Source organism: Ascaphus truei, chromosome 19, assembly GCF_040206685.1.
Source record: "Ascaphus truei isolate aAscTru1 chromosome 19, aAscTru1.hap1, whole genome shotgun sequence".
Classification (NCBI taxonomy): domain Eukaryota; kingdom Metazoa; phylum Chordata; class Amphibia; order Anura; family Ascaphidae; genus Ascaphus; species Ascaphus truei.
The window spans coordinates 35,579,017-35,596,032 of NC_134501.1; the positions used below are offsets into that span (position 1 = coordinate 35,579,017).

At 42.1% G+C, this 17,016-nt stretch overlaps 1 protein-coding gene across 6 annotated transcripts in view; it reads left to right on the forward strand.

Moving 5' to 3' along the window:
• The window catches only part of CENPT (centromere protein T), a 53,565-nt gene extending 51,166 nt beyond the window's left edge, over positions 1-2,399 (forward strand). For all 6 annotated transcript variants that reach the window (XM_075577127.1, XM_075577125.1, XM_075577129.1 and 3 more), the window contains one exon: positions 1,654-2,399. In XM_075577127.1, the coding sequence (XP_075433242.1) occupies positions 1,654-1,777 (124 nt within the window). In that variant the 3' untranslated portion in view covers positions 1,778-2,399. The remainder of the gene's footprint in view (positions 1-1,653) is intronic.
• The last annotated feature ends 14,617 nt before the right edge of the window (positions 2,400-17,016 follow it).

Here is a 17,016-nt window from a genome sequence, read left to right on the forward strand (position 1 = left end):
TAAAGGTGGTGGGGGGGAGGGCTGTACAAGCACTTACTGCTCACACTGTGACCTCGCACAGTTCAATTGGTCCAAGGAGGGAGGGACTGTCTCTTTAAAGACATACAATACAAAGCGGCTTCCAAGGCTGAACCATGTTGCCTTATCCTAATTTACTCTCTAAGGACAGGGTGGGTTATGGGGAAAGACAACACTGAAACATTTCCCCATTCAGAGGCCCCTAAGAAATGCAATGTGTAGTTTCAACCCTGGTTAAAAATAAAACCTCCAACGCGTTTCACACCACCATGCATTCTCAATAAGTACAATGGCCCCGGGGTAATTGCGCTGCGTAATGGATATATACCAATATGTTTTATGACCGTTAAGGGTATAAACCCTATACCCCATACGTGGATGTACAGAAATGTGTTTAATGGCTGTAACGGTAGCCCCGGCCAGGCCTCCCTTAGGGCAATCGGTAAAACTTTTGGAAACTGGGCAAAATCTTCTTTTAATTTTATTAATCACATATTTTCCTTTTTTTATGTTGTTTTTTTTTTTTTTTTTTTTTTAAAGAATCTTGTGGTTTTACCTTGTGTTTTTTTTAGATCAGTATTGCAATTAATATAGAAAAAAAGGCGTTTCCTTTTTTAATTTAAGAAATCGTACTTTCAATAAATTGCATTTGTTTCATAATAGGGCAGCGCTTCAACTGTGTACAAATTCAAATTCTGTACAAAAGGATGTTTTCTGGGCAGCTATGTGGGATTTTAAACTAATCGTCAAATGTAAATGCTGCTTTTTCCTGGTCCCGCACGCAGACACTTCCACTAGCAAATATTCCCAAAGTTGGAGAACTAGACACGTGGGACTTCATTCTGCTGCACAGATTAATATACACCCCTCAATCCGCTTCGTAACAAACATACTGACCCATACCAACCTCTTACATCAGGGGTGGGCAATTATTTTGGCTGCAGGGCCACTTGGCGAGCTTCGCGGGTCATGCAATGTAGAACCTATATTGTTTGTGGCTCACCAAAGCTCACCTCCTCACCAGCCTCTCCCCTATATACTCTTCTCGTCTGCATCTCCCCTGTCCTTTCTCTCTCTCCCTAACTCTCTCTCTTGTTCCCCTCCCACCCCTCCTGAGTGCAGTGCAGCAGTAGGCCACACAGGCGGTGATTACAGAAGTTGGGGCCGAGGTCCGGTCGGTCCTAACCTCCGTGTTGGGGCCTGGGTGGGCTCCTGCCACAGGTGAGGGCCGAGCCGCCGGTCCCCATCTGTCACGGGCCGCGGGATACCTTTCCGGCCCGCGGCCCGTACTGTGCTCACCCCGGTCTTAGACCATGAATATCTTTGAGCATCTTTTTGCCATGCAAATGTTTTTGAAAAGCAATAGAACCTGTTTGTGTAAATAGTATATAACCTCTATACTAACCTTTGTGCCTAATCTTTGCCATACAGTATTTTGAGTGTTGTGACGTTCCTCGCCACAAATACCATATACTAACTCTAACCCTATACATCATTTTATAGAACATACCATTTTCCTGAGCTATTACTTGCATATTCCTGTGAGATATTTCCAGTGTACTTGTGTTCATACAAGTAATTACGTCCTACGCCTGATGTAAAAACCGCATTTTCTCTCGTCTCTCCTATTAATAGGCAGGGCCATGTGACGGATAAGAGGCCTCTAAATGTCCTTATTGAGCAATACCTACCTCTGGAATACAGAAAACTCCTTATTCCTATGGCTACGAGCGGAAACAAGGTTTTTCCTAAAATGTAACCGTTGCATTTGGTTAAATGTGGATAAATTAGCTATTTGTTGGTTAGCAAAAAAAAAAAGTTTATTTCAGATTTCTGCTTTAAGATATGATTTGAAGAATAGCTTTAACAATTCTCCCAGCATGCAATGTAATACTTTATGTACATTACATATGTAGAAAGAGCATGAACTTTTCCAGGGTCTGCTTTAGGCTTTGTCCATAGTAGGAAGCGCTAGCTTCCGCGCTCCTCCTCATCGCGCTTGCAAAACTTGTTTGTATTGCGTAGCGCCGCTCTACCTGAAGCGCATGTACACGAGCACTATGCACTACTACATTGCCGTCCTAGTGTTTGTTTCGGCGCGAGCAATGTAGCTTGCATCGTAGCCTGCACTATGAACGCAGCCTTGGTTGGCTTGAGAGCACATGGCATGCTACGAAGTACAGCAATGGGACTTGCTCATAGACAGCAGGAGTAGAAAGGCCACAGGCTTATGGTAATGGCATTTGGAAGACCTTAAAATATTGTATTTCAATGCAAACATTCATAACCTCTGTCCTATAGGCTTCTTCATTAGCTTAAGTTATCAGTGACTTTGTGTAAAAAAAAACTGCAGCAGCAGAAAGTCCAGGGCGCCCAAACGGCCCCCCCCCCCCCCCCCCCCCGTCATGGGTCTGCACGCGGCCCCCCCCCCCCCCCCCCCGTCATGGGTCTGCGCGCGGGACCCCCCTGTAATGGGTCTGCGCGCGGGACCCCCCTGTAATGGGTCTGCGCGCGGGACCCCCTGTAATGGGTCTGCTTTTTGCAGCCTGTCCATCTTACCATGCATCCCTATAAGCTGCTGCCTGCCGCGTTACACATTTTCAGCACAGTCTGGGTTAAGTGCAGAGCCAGTAACCCTTCTCACGCAGCGGTTTCAACCTTATGGGTCTCATAATTACGAAGATGGCTGTGTAACGTTATGGTGGGTAAAAAAAAGTGACTCTCCCATTATACTCTGCACAGTGGGGGGGTTGTCGGGTTTTTTTTTTATTTTGTACATTTTTTTTACCCACCATAACATTTTTATTTCTTGGGATGGTAAGTTAAGGTTATTACTCTGTATGACTTGTATAAACCCCCGTGTGGTATTGTATAAACCCCCGTGTGGTATTGTATAAACCCCCGTGTGGTATTGTATAAACCCCCGTGTGGTATTGTATAAACCCCCGTGTGGTATTGTATAAACCCCCGTGTGGTATTGTATAAACCCCCGTGTGGTATTGCAGAAACCCCCGTGTGGTATTGCAGAAACCCCCGTGTGGTATTGTATAAACCCCCGTGTGGTATTGCAGAAACCCCCGTGTGGTATTGTATAAACCCCCGTGTGGTATTGCAGAAACCCCCGTGTGGTATTGTATAAACCCCCGTGTGGTATTGTATAAACCCCCATGTGGTATTGTATAAACCCCCGTGTGGTATTGCAGAAACCCCCGTGTGGTATTGTATAAACCCCCGTGTGGTATTGCAGAAACCCCCGTGTGGTATTGTATAAACCCCCGTGTGGTATTGTATAAACCCCCGTGTGGTATTGTATAAACCCCCGTGTGGTATTGTATAAACCCCCATGTGGTATTGTATAAACCCCCGTGTGGTATTGCAGAAACCCCCATGTGGTATTGTATAAACCCCCGTGTGGTATTGCAGAAACCCCCGTGTGGTATTGTATAAACCCCCGTGTGGTATTGTATAAACCCCCGTGGTATTGCAGAAACCCCCGTGTGGTATTGCAGAAACCCCCGTGTGGTATTGCAGAAACCCCCGTGTGGTATTGCAGAAACCCCCGTGTGGTATTGCAGAAACCCCCGTGTGGTATTGTATAAACCCCCGTGTGGTATTGCAGAAACCCCCGTGTGGTATTGCAGAAACCCCCGTGTGGTATTGCAGAAACCCCCGTGTGGTATTGTATAAACCCCCGTGTGGTATTGCAGAAACCCCCGTGTGGTATTGCAGAAACCCCCGTGTGGTATTGCAGAAACCCCCGTGTGGTATTGTATAAACCCCCGTGTGGTATTGCAGAAACCCCCGTGTGGTATTGTATAAACCCCCGTGTGGTATTGCAGAAACCCCCGTGTGGTATTGCAGAAACCCCCGTGTGGTATTGCAGAAACCCCCGTGTGGTATTGCAGAAACCCCCGTGTGGTATTGCAGAAACCCCCGTGTGGTATTGCAGAAACCCCCGTGTGGTATTGCAGAAACTCCCGTGTGGTATTGCAGAAACCCCCGTGTGGTATTGCAGAAACCCCCGTGTGGTATTGCAGAAACCCCCGTGTGGTATTGTATAAACCCCCGTGTGGTATTGTATAAACCCCCGTGTGGTATTGCAGAAACCCCCGTGTGGTATTTATAAACCCCCGTGTGGTATTGCAGTGTTTTGCCACGGTTGAAGCCACGATGCTGATTGAGGGCTTTGACACGGTAATACCAAGACGTGTTCGGTTTGCAAACTGCACATGATGGAAAAAGAAACCAGCCAGAATGATCTAAATGCCTCAATTTGCACACTGTTCCCGCAAATGTAAATGTTTTTGTTCCTGTAAAGAGTTTTGTACATACTATGTTCTATAATGTATGATTAAAATAAAAGATGACATTGTGTTTAGTTACATCAGATGGCTTTCATTTTGTTCACGCTTGCTCATGACATTTTGGGAAAACAGAGCACAGTACTTGTTCTGGTATTACTGATGCCACTACAGAGCTACTCCAGATATATAGGTACCAATATTTGTGCCCACTATACTAAGCAAGGGGTGCTCAACTCCAGTCCTTAAACCTCCCCCCACCCTCCACCCCCCAAACAGGTCAGGTTTTCAGGATATCACAGCTTCAACACAGGTGGCTCAGAGGCTACCTACTACCTTTGTGAGCCACCTGTGCTGAAGCAGGAAGCAAGGATATCCTGATCTGTTTGGGGCTTGGGGGAGGGAGGCTTAAGGACTGGAGTTGTGTGTGTGTGTGTGTGTGTGTGCGTGCGTGCGTGCGTGCGTGTCAAAATGTTAGTTCTAAAAAGTAGTACAAGCCATATCAGTCGAGGCCCACAATCCTGTCTTCCCTGTATGTTTGACAAACCATGTGTATTAGGCTATGAATAAACTATGACTTTGTGTAACTACGTTTTACCTAATAAAAACGTTTGAGAAAAGAAAAAAACGCCACGTTAGACTACAAAGAGCATTACTTTTATAGGTGGCTGCAGGGAATCGGTAAAAACAGCCATCAATCTTTCCCAGCAAGCCCTTCCCGGCAACCTAAACAAACAGACGTACACTCAATGACTTAGACTTTAATACAGTAACAGGGGTGGCAAGAAAATCAAGGTCTCATGAGCCAAACAGTAATACAGTATAGCATGCGTATTGTATGTATACACCCGCTAGTATTAGATCTGCCAGCGCAAGCTTCAAAGGATGGTGCCAATTCCCGAGACATCCCCTGACCATCAGATCCAGGGGGACTGAGGGGGACACTACTTGCTATAGTTACAGGTTAACATTGTTATAGAATACAGGTCTTTTACAACCAATAATATCCGTTCTCAATATGAAAAGGGTAAACATGCACTATTTGTAATGATTAACATCTGAAGATGTTGCAAATATCAGATAATTAGTTTCCCTCTTACGATGGACTGTTACAGTGATGTCTATTTCCGTTATTCGTCATTCTTCTCTGAATGCAAAGATGGAGGTATCCTTAATCTGGTGGTTACAGTGAGAGAAGCCAGTCTATGGCCTGGGACATGGTGATATGAAGTGCGCTGGGCAGCACTGACGCTCATGCTCTCCTGCTCAAGCAGGAGATTTTTCGTGTCCCTGCATGAGCGTCAGCGAGCGCGCTTGTGTGCCGGGTGGGAGGCCGGGCTAGGGTGCCACGTCACGGCGCCAACGTCATGGACTGCCATGGGCTTCTGGCAGTCACGTGACCGGCCCTGCGCTTTCCTCAGCGGCAACATTTAAACTTGCCTGTCTCCTGCATTTCCACACGCCTGCAGAAGCGCCGTCTAAAGCCGCGCTGATAGGGATAATGTTTCCGGCAGCGCGCCTCAGCACGGTCTTTTTGACCATGTCCGAGGCCTTCGCTGTCGGTGATAAATGGCAGATGAGACCCACACAGTCCGGTTCTGTTCTTGGTCACAGGCAAGCTTTGGGTTTAAAAATAATTCAGATGTGTTATAACTGAACACGTGGATTTTCCTACTTCCTACTGCGGGGCCCCTTGAAGGATCCGATATACTTTGTTGGGTATGTATTAGGTTTTCTATTTTATTCCTTTTACTTGGTAAACTCTGCATCTATATATACACCGTGTTACTTGTAATGAACTGTAAGCCTTTTGTAATATTACTTTTAATAAGCAACCTCTTTGAGCTCTAATTGAACCTGTTATCTTTGGGGAGACTGTTTGCTGAGTCAAGTGACTCAATCTATTTTGTCCGACACATCTGACGGGTCAAAAATGGATCCCGAGTATATTTTGTAAGGAAATTGTGAAATCTGTTGCCTTGTAGAATAAGTGAATTGTTAATGGAACATTTTGGGTACAATATGGAACCTATCCGTGGCCAAGATAAGAACATGGGCTGTGTGCCCAGAACTTCTGTAAGATTCCGATGGAGGACAATATGTTCTGCTAATCTTGTTTAATGTTTCATACAAACACTGTATGTACCGTTTGGCTGCTATCCAGGAGATTTCTTTATTAGGTTTTGCTTAGAACCATTTAGTCAGAACGAACGATTTAACATCCAGGAACAAATGCATATACGCTTGTATGGCTATTTAGTCTGTATATCTGAAGTTTAATTATTTTTGCATCAACGAATAAATATTATGAACTGCTGTTGAGATCTCTGTCTGGTGCTTCACTTCTACTGAAAGGTTTCACAGGGATGTATATACAAATACAAGTAATGTCCATCATTTTTCAGTTGCGAAATTGGATTCTTGTTTTAAATTGCATATTTTCCTAGCAAAAAGTGTGTGTGTGTGTGGTGGATTTTTGAGGTTTAAAGCCTCAAACGATCCTGCTGGTGGCTGCATAATGTGGCTGTAAGTGCTCCGTTTCTGTGCCCTGCGGGAAGGTGAGCATGGGCAGACTGGGTGTTTCTAGCCCTTTGCACACAGGTAGGCGTGTACATGACCAGGTAATATCTTTAATAAAAGATGGTGTAGGCAACGCTCTAACAATTAGAAGCGTGTGAAATCTTAAGTGATACAAGTGTTCAAGTAAATATTTCATTTTATATTGATCATATTTGATCAACATTGACACGTGACAATAGTGCAAAGAACAAATTAATAAATGTATGGATGTACAGGTACTACTTGTTCTCTCCACTCTAGTTCTCGAACATCGTAGGAATATTAGGAATGGAATTACCAATCGTAGTGTATCTAGACATGGTCATAAGAATCCTGAGGATATCAATGAAAAAAAAGGGATGGGATTGGAGTATATACACCACCTTCCATTTCGGGAGGCGATCGGTTTTAGACTCTTGTGCAAAAGTGAAATATTTTTGTATTAAGCTTAAATGTCTGGCACCCGATATTTTTAATGAACATATTGATACAAGTACATTAGTACTATGGTAGATATAATTAAACCAAAATTGATACTGTCTTAAGTTTTCTGATGGTAGTTATTCTAAATTATTGCAATGTGGTTGTTTTTATGGAAAGTTCTAACACTGTTGTGTTGAGGTTCTTATTCATATTAGTCTGTTATACTCAGATATTTTTCCGTTGTGTAATACATTATCTATCAATTATCTAAGGTGTATTAATGTATTTGTTTTGTTATTTTTAGATGTTTATATAAATTATTTTGTGTTTGCCAATTTGTGGGTTTATCTCCTGGTCTCCTGCAGGATTGCAACAATGTGATTTATATTTTTGCATTATAAGTGGTCATTTAGTTTAATTTGACTTGCATTTTTATCATTGCGATCCATTAAGGATCTGATTGGACACCACGTGTTGGTTTGGTATACATTTTTTCCTGAACTCTGTGTGGACTTACCCCATATGAAGTCAGAACAAGTGATGAAACGCGTTGGACTTCCACATTTTCACTGTCCGCTGTTTTGAAACAAGTGGGAGAGATTACGTCTCTCGCTCCGTTGACTGTAGTAGTTATTTAGATTTTTAATGGCAATCATTTTAAATATTGGAAGAACAATATCCCCTACGGGCAATTTTTAAGAGTGAAAAGAAACTGTACGTGTGATATGGACTTCCAGGAACAGGCTTAACTACTGTCAGACAAACTTACTGAAAGGGGTTATATTAGAAGGGTTATAGTGGAGGCATTGGGAAATGCTAACATGAAGGACCGTATGAGTTTAATCTAATCAAACAGACATACAAATGGAGTTACTGAAAGTAAAAATCAGGGAACGGAAGATCAGTGTCTCTATCACTAAACATAACAGGGGAGCTACTAACATTAGAAAAATTGTGCAGAAACACTGGAACGTTTTATTTAATGACCCCATTCTGAAAGATAATCTAATGGAAAAGCTAAAAATTGTTTTCAAAGAAGCATGAAAAACATCCTTGCACCCACTGCCCTAAGCAATGTGCATCAATCTAAGGAAAGTGCACAGAATGCTAACAATACATTAGAAAAGAGAAGTAAGTCTAGAGCAAGTGATGAAACGCGTTGGACATCCACATTTTCACTGCCAGCTGTTTTGAAACAAGCGGGAGATATTTTACGTCTCTCTCTCCGTTGCCGGCGGTTCATGGGCGGATAATTTATTGAACCATCTAGTTACTCAGGATCCGTTTTGGACACTCCTGCATCTATTCCATCTTGTTGATATTGGAGTTAAACTTCTGCATTGAAGCAGTCTGCTCTGACACCCATCATCACCATATCTACAGGACACTCCTAGGAGTAATCCAGCTGACCCGAGACCTAATAATTGGATTTTCGGTAGAATTCATCTAGTTGTTAGTCCTGTTTACAGAGGTGGTGTCCTGCCTGTCTATTCTGCTGATTTCCACTACCGTTGCTTCATAAAAGCACAGCTGCTGTATGCCATTACTTACCTACGGTACTTTGTTATATGTTCTTGAGGTATTGCTCTCTGGTCAATTACATGGCAGTTTACATGTTTTTAATGATTGACTATTTGTGAGTTTATCAGCTCTATTTTTGGCTAGTAAATATGTCTGCACCTGACTACACCTTGGGGAGCGCTTCTCATCTTTGTTTTTAATAGCCATGCTGTGTGAGAATACATTTTGTTAAACTATATAATTGAATATTGTGCAGTGTCATTTCTAATTGATTCCATGCACTTAATGGACATCAGGGTTTACGCCATGTTGACCTTGGCGTCAGATTTTGACGCACCTTCTACTTTTGGAGCAAATCGAGACACTTCAGCTTAATCGGTGTGCGCACAAGCGCAATTTAAAATGTGATACCTGGGCACCAATTTTGCTCCAAAAGAAAAACGAAACTAACAGTTGAGTAATTTATTTAATATAATGCTTTTCTTCCAATAACTCAAAGCACTTCACAATTACAGTATAGTGTACGATACGCAGCACATAGGAATTTTTTTACAGACACAATCACTGACCAGATGAGGCACAGATATATAGGCCCTTTGTGGTTCCTTTCCTTTATATCACAATACTGTAAGTATATAGTCGCTTTGTTTTTCTAGTCACAAGAACACTGCTGAATTCTGATGATTCCCTGTGTTTGGAAAAGCTGCTTCACTTAGTAATGTAAGACATATGGCCATTTTATTTGTAGCTAATTTCTTTCATTGCACATCAACCGAAAAACATGGTGAGGAGATTGAATTTTGGTGAACAGTGTACAGTACATTTCCCTGTCCTTCCGTGCACACCCACACTGCCAAACAAAACACTGCCGCTGGTGCACAGTAGATTTAACTAAGACTAAAAAGACACATGGGTAGATTTTTAATTAGCAATGTGCTTGGTATTAACCGCTCAAGATGAGGGATAATGATCTTGGTGTGAGTTACTTGTTTAACATACATGTCAGGATGACCATACACACGAAAACATACAGTTGAGACATGAGCATGAAAATACACACGCCATATTGTCTTGTTAATCAGTGAACCTTAAGATACTGTTGCTGCCTAAATGACAACGTAAACATATGCTGTTTGTGTATACAGTGTACAGTAGTATTTAGTCCTTGACGAGTTGCTAATTAATGATTTTCTCCTTTCTGCTCACATTTTGTATACCTGAAATATTATTTGCCAAGTGAAAAAAAACTCGCTGAACCTATGTATATGAAAAATTACCTAGATCGTTTGAGAACAAAGATGTACTGAAAAAATCCTGAATGAGGTGCACACCACACACAAATCAACTGCAAGTGGAATGATTGTATTAAAAGTAATCTATATTGCAAAATACTGGTACCGAGTCTGTTTGCAAATCCTGAAGCCATATGCCAGGAATGGAATTTAACCTATACCAAGCATGGTGTGATACTACTCCCAACTGTTTATAATGACTGCTGAAATCCTTACGTAGAGAGAAAACGCTTACAAGCCAGATGCATATAAAATACCTTTTAATGAGAACACGTTTAAACATTTGATTTTAGCAGCGTAAATATTATTGTTACAATAGTATGGTTCCCACATTCTAGGATAGCAATGGAAGTCTGTTCCGTGCCTCCGACTAGCGTACATGCTTTATGTCCCATCTCTGCAGGGCTGGGGCCCTACAAATGTTGATAAGTGTAAATGCTATGGACTGTATCCACATTGGAGAAGACAGGTGCAGTCCTGTAGGTGTGGGAGCAGATATCCAGCACATTTAGAATACAAGTAACTTTAATCTTTTCACTGCCAAAGCAGCCTGGAACACATTGCATTGTGATACCCTCTGATGGTAACGTGCCGGCATTGCTCAAGCCAGTGTTTCCCAACGCCAGTCCTCAGGGAATCCCATCAGCTCTTAAAAATATCCCTGCTCCAGCACAGGTGGGTCTATCAGCTGCTCAGTCACTTTGACAGCCACCTGTGCTGGAGCAGGGATATCCTTAAGACCTGTTGGGGTTCCCCGAGGACTGGAGATGGGAAACACCAGCTTAAGCTCTCTTAAATTACACCACGTTTCTAAGTAGCCATGTTACATGGTAGCAGCTGGACTGTTATAGCTTGGTATTGGCATTAAAAGGCAAGTGATGGGGATGTTCATTATAAACCCAGATCTGAATGTTTATTGTAGCTGAATTACTTACAAACAAAATGTAAAATAGACTCGCGAAACTGCCCCCGCGGGTTACCATGACGACGCGTCGCTGGGAGGGAAGGTAAGTGTGTTACAGAGGCCTTGCGCGGTCCCCGGCATTTAATTTAAATGCCTGGGGGGAGAGCGCGGGACCGCTAGAACAGCCGTGCCCCCCCCCCCCCCTGAAATACTAGCCCCTTAAAGGATGACCCTGTGTCCTTTGTACTGCCCTTGGGGTGAATATTTCTTTTGAAAGCTCCTTCTACTGTCCCTGAATATATTTGTATATAGTTATCATATCCCCTCTTAGATGCCTCTTTTCTAATGTCAATACATCTAATTTAGCTAGCCTCTCCTCATAAGTTAGAATGTCCATCCCCTTTATTAATTTGGTGGCTCTTCTCTGCACTCTCTCTAGTTCCATAATGTCTATTCTTAGGATTGGTACCCAAAATTGTACTCCATATTCAAGGTGTGGTCTTACTAGTGCTTTGTAAAGGGGCATAATTATGTTTACTTCCCTTCCATCCATTGCCCGTTTGATGCAAGATAAGATCATGTTTGCCTTTGCAGCTACTGCACTAGATGACATTTGGCACTATTGCTAAGCCTGCTGTCTATAAGCACTCCTAAATCCTTCTCCATCAAGGATTCTCCTAATTTATCCCCATGTAATTTGTAAGTCACCTGTTTATTCTTGCTTCCCAAATTCATAACCTTACATTTATCTGTATTAAACCTCATCTGTCATTTACCTGCCCACGTTTCCAGTCTCTCCAAGTCCTTCTGGAGGGAAATTACATCCGGCTCTGATTCTATTACCTTACACAATTTAGTATCATCAGCAAAGATGGAGACTTTGCTCTCGATCCCAACCTCAAGGTCATTAATAAACAAGTTAAAAAGCAGGGGTCCCAGTACCGATCCCTGAGGTACTCCACTCACGACTTTAGCCCAACCTGAAAAAGTTCCATTTATGACAACCCTCTGTTGTCTGTCCTTTAACCAGTTTTCAATCCAGGTGCATATATTTTTACCGAGTCCAATTTGCTTTATTTTGTACACCAACCTCTTGTGTGAAACCGTAATCAAAAGTCTTTGCAAAATCTAAGTAGACCACATCAACTGCATTACCCTGGTCTAAATTCCTACTTACCCCCTCAAAGAAACAAATAAGGTTAGTTTGGCAAGATCTATCCTTCATAAATCCATGCTGACTATTACTAATAATTTTGTTTTCCATTAGGTAATCCTGAATATTATCCCGTATTAAACCTTCAAGTAGTTTCCCTACTATTGAAGTCAGGCTTACAGGTCTGTGATTCCCCGGTTGTGATCTAGCTCCCTTTTTAAATATAGGCACCACATCTGCTTTACGCCAATCTTGTGGTACTGAGCCTGTGGAAATGGAATCCTTGAATATTAAATGTATTGGTTTGGCTATTACTGAGCTTAACTCCTTGAGAACTCTTGGATGTATGCCATCGGGGCCAGGTGCCTCATTTACTTTAATTTTATCAAGCAGACATCAGAGTCTGGTGTGTCCATCTCAGCCTAATTTACTGGACAGAATCTATAACCATTTGATTTATATCAATTAATATAGGAGTGCACCTATCAATAGGATCAACCAATGTTCCAGCACCCACTGACTCTACCGAAAAAATGTCAACCAGGGAATAAGCCAAAAATGAAAATAATTTAATGCACGCACAAGATAACAGCAGCTTGGAGAGATGTCGCACAAGTGGATACTAGAAATGAGACCTGGGATCTACGTGGTATGGGGAAAGAACACAGGGTAAGGGAGTGAAAGAGACAATAGACAGGGTGTGTGGGGGAGGATAAAATAGGGGCAACGTTTCGAGGTGGATACCCCTTCTGGCCCGTTTCCTCTGGTCCAGATGGACCACAAGGTACTTCCCTTATCCCTCTTTCCCCAACCAACAATCAGCAAAATCCCACAATCATAGATAATTTGATGCACAGCAAAACAGCAACAGCTCAACGTAGCCAGAGTCCAGAACCAGCAGGAGTTCCCATGCAGTGAGCAGCAAAAACCAGAAAAGCAAACCATGTGATTCTTAACAGAGCAGCTGTTCCGAGGAGCATACCGCTGTGGGAAGTGTGAGCGGGGGGTCTCTTTACAGTCAGAGATTGCTGATCTGAAGAGGCAACTTGCAATCTTGAAAGGGGTTTAGAGCTCACTGAGCAGGCCCTTGCTTCGACTTGTGGTGCAGATGGTGGCGCTGTTAGTGAGGAGCAGGTAGGTAGCTTGGTTGCTGTTAGTGAGGAGCAGGTAGGTAGCTGGGTAACAGTTAGAAGGGGAAACAGGGGCAATAGGGAGAGGCAGATCGTTTCTGAGCTGACCCATCCCAATAGATTTGCCATGTTGAGTGAAGATATTGGGAATGTCGGGGCAGAAATGGCAAGGCTGGGGGTGACTAATTCCTCTAGCAGCCAGGGGAATAGTTCCTCCAGCACAGTGGGGATGCTCAGATACAAAGAAAGATTGTGGTGGTAGGGGACTCCATTATTAGGAAGGTAGATAGGGCAATCTGTTGTCGTGACCGCATGAACCGAACAGTTTGTTGTCTCCCGGGTGCTCGGGTTCAGCACATTGCGGATCGGGTAGACAGATTTTTGGGGAGGGGGGGGCTGGGATTGACCCGGCGGTCTTGGTACACGTTGGCACCAATGACAAAGTTAGAGAAAGATGGAGGGTCCTAAAAAATGATTACAGGGTTCTAGGCCAAAAGCTTAAGGCAAGGACCTCCAAGGTAGTATTTTCTGAAATACTGCCAGTGCCATGCGCTACTGCAGGGAGACAGTCAGAGATCAGGGAGGTTAATGCATGACTAAGAAAGTGGTGCAGGAAGGAGGGTTTGTGGTTTTTAGAGCACTGGGACTCCTTTTCTGAGAGATGCCATCTATATTCTAGGGACGGATTGCACCTCAATGAAGAGGGATCTTCTGTGCTAGGGGGGAGAATGCTAAAAAGGTTGGATGAGATTTTAAACTAGGATGGAGGGGGGAGGGGAATGAAACATAATGAACTAAATGGAATAGAGGATACAAGGTGGTATGGAGGTAGAATGGGGGCAAGTGTGAGGTTGACAAGCAGCGAGACACCCATAGTAAATACAGATAATACTAGAAAACTTCTAAAGACTAAACCAAGTGGGCGCAGAAACGAAGGAGCAGATAAGATAATAGTCCAGGCTGAAAAAAAACTGAAATGCATGCTTGCTAATGCAAGAAGCATGACAGATAAAATGGGGGAGCTTGAATTAATAGCTGCAAGGGAGCAGTATGATATCATAGGAATTACTGAAACATAGTAGGATGAAACTCATGACTGGACAGTTAATTTAGAGGGTTATTCCCTTTTTCTGAAGGATTGAACAAATAGAAGGGGAGGTGGAGTATGTTTATATGTTAAACCGGATCTAAAACCTATTATAAGGGATGATGTTTATGAAGGGAATGATGAAAATGTAGAGACTTTGTGGATAGAAATTAGCAGTGAAGGTAAAACTATAAAGAAAATGTTTGTGGGAATATGCTATAAACCACCAAATATCTGAGATTGAGGAAGCTAAAATACTTTTGCAAATGGTGAAGGCATCAAAACTGGGTCATGTTTGCATAATGGGGGATTTTAATTATCCAGACATAGACTGGGGCAATGAGATTAGCATTACAACAAAAGGAAATAGTTTTTTTGGGGTGCTTAAAGACAATTATATGACCCAAATTATTGAGGAACCAACCAGGAGAGGGGCAGTACTGGATTTGATCATATCAAACAATGTAGAAGTAATAACAAATATTTAAGTCCTGGAACATTTGGGTAACAGTGATCATAACATGGTCTCGTTTGAAATAAATGATCAAAAAACAGATTACTTGGGTTCAACAAAGACCTTAAACTTTAGAAAGGCAGATTTTAATAAACGGAGGTCTAATCTAGTAGTAATACAATGGGATGATGTTTTTGCAGGGAAAAATGTAGAAGATACATGGACAGTCTTTAAAACATTGTTAGAAAAGCACACTTATCAGTGTATACCCTTGGGTAATAAGTATAAAAGAAATAAGACAAAACGAATGTGGCTAAATAAACAGTTAGGGGAGGAAATGGACAAGAAGAGGAAGGCGTTTAGATTCTTTAAGTCAGAAAGGTCGGAGACATCGTATCAGAATTATAAGGAATGTAACAAATATTGCAAAACGGCAATCAAATTAGCAAAAATGGATAATGAAAAAAGGATTTCAATAGAAAGTAAAGTCAACCCTAAAAAGTTCTTTAAGTACCTTAATAACAAAAAAATGAGAAAAGAAAATATAGGACCCTTTCAGTGTGAGATGAGTAGGCAGATTATTGGAGATAAGGATAAAGCAGAGTTATTAAACAAATTCTTTGTCTGTGTTTACCAGGGAAGAATCAAGTTCAATAGTAGTGCCGCAGGAGGAAGCCACAACCTCCATATTAGGTTAACTGAGGAAGAAGTTCATAAGCGACTTGAAAAAATTTAAGTAAATAAGTCACCTGGCCCCGATGGCATACATTCAAGAGTTCTCAAGGAGTTAAGCTCAGTAATAGCAAAACCATTATATTTAATATTCAAGGACTCCATTTCCACAGGCTCAGTACCACAAGATTGGCGTAAAGCAGATGTGGTGCCTATATTTAAAAAGGGAGCTAAATCGCAACCGGCGAATTACAGACCTGTAAGCCTGACTTCAATAGAGGGGAAACTACTTGAAGGTTTAATACGGGATAATATTCAGGAATACCTAATGGAAAACAAAATTATTAGTAATAGTCAGCACGGATTTATGAAGGATAGATTATGCCAAACTAACCTTATTTGTTTCTTTGAGGAGGTAAGTAGGAATTTAGACCAGGGTAATGCAGTTGATGTGGTCTACTTAGATTTTGCAAAAGCTTTTGATACGGTTTCACACAAGAGGTTGGTGTACAAAATAAAGAAAATTGGACTCAGTAATAATATATGCACCTGGATTGAAAACTGGTTAAAGGACAGACAACAGAGGGTTGTCATAAATGGAACTTTTTCAGGTTGGGCTAAAGTCGTGAGTGGAGTACCTCAGGGATCGGTACTGGGACCCCTGCTTTTTAACTTGTTTATTAATGACCTTGAGGTTGGGATCGAGAGCAAAGTCCCCATCTTTGCTGATGATACTAAATTGTGTGAGGTAGTAGAATCAGAGCAGGATATAATTTCTCTTCAGAAGGACTTGGAGAGACTGGAAACGTGGGCAGGTAAATGGCAGATGAGGTTTAATACAGATAAATGTAAGGTTATGCATTTGGGATGCAAGAATAAAAAGGCGACTTACAAATTAAATGGGGATAAATTGGGGGAATCCTTGATGGAGAAGGATTTAGGAGTGCTTGTAGACAGCAGGCTTAGCAATAGTGCCCGAAGTCATGCAGCAGCTGCAAAGGCAAACAAGATCTTATCTTGCATCAAACGGGCAATGGATGGAAGGGAAGTAAACATAATTATGCCCCTTTACAAAGCATTAGTTAGACCACCCCTTGAATATGGAGTACAATTTTGGGCACCAATCCTAAGAAAAGACATTATGGAACTAGAGAGAGTGCAGAGAAGAGCCACCAAATTAATAGAGGGTGGACAATCTAACTCATGAGGAGAGGCTAGCTAAATTAGATTTATTTACATTAGAAAAGAGGCGTCTAAGAGGGGATATGATAACTATATACAAATATATTCAGGGACAATACAAGGAGCTTTCAAAATAACTATTCATCCCACGGGCAGTACAAAGGACTCGGGGGCATCCCTTAAGGTTGGAGGAAAGGAAATTTCACCAACAACAAAGGAAAGGGTTCTTTACAGTAAGGGCAGTTCAAATGTGGAATTCATTACCCATGGAGACTGTGATAGCAGATACAATAGATTTGTTCAAAAAAAAGTTGGACATC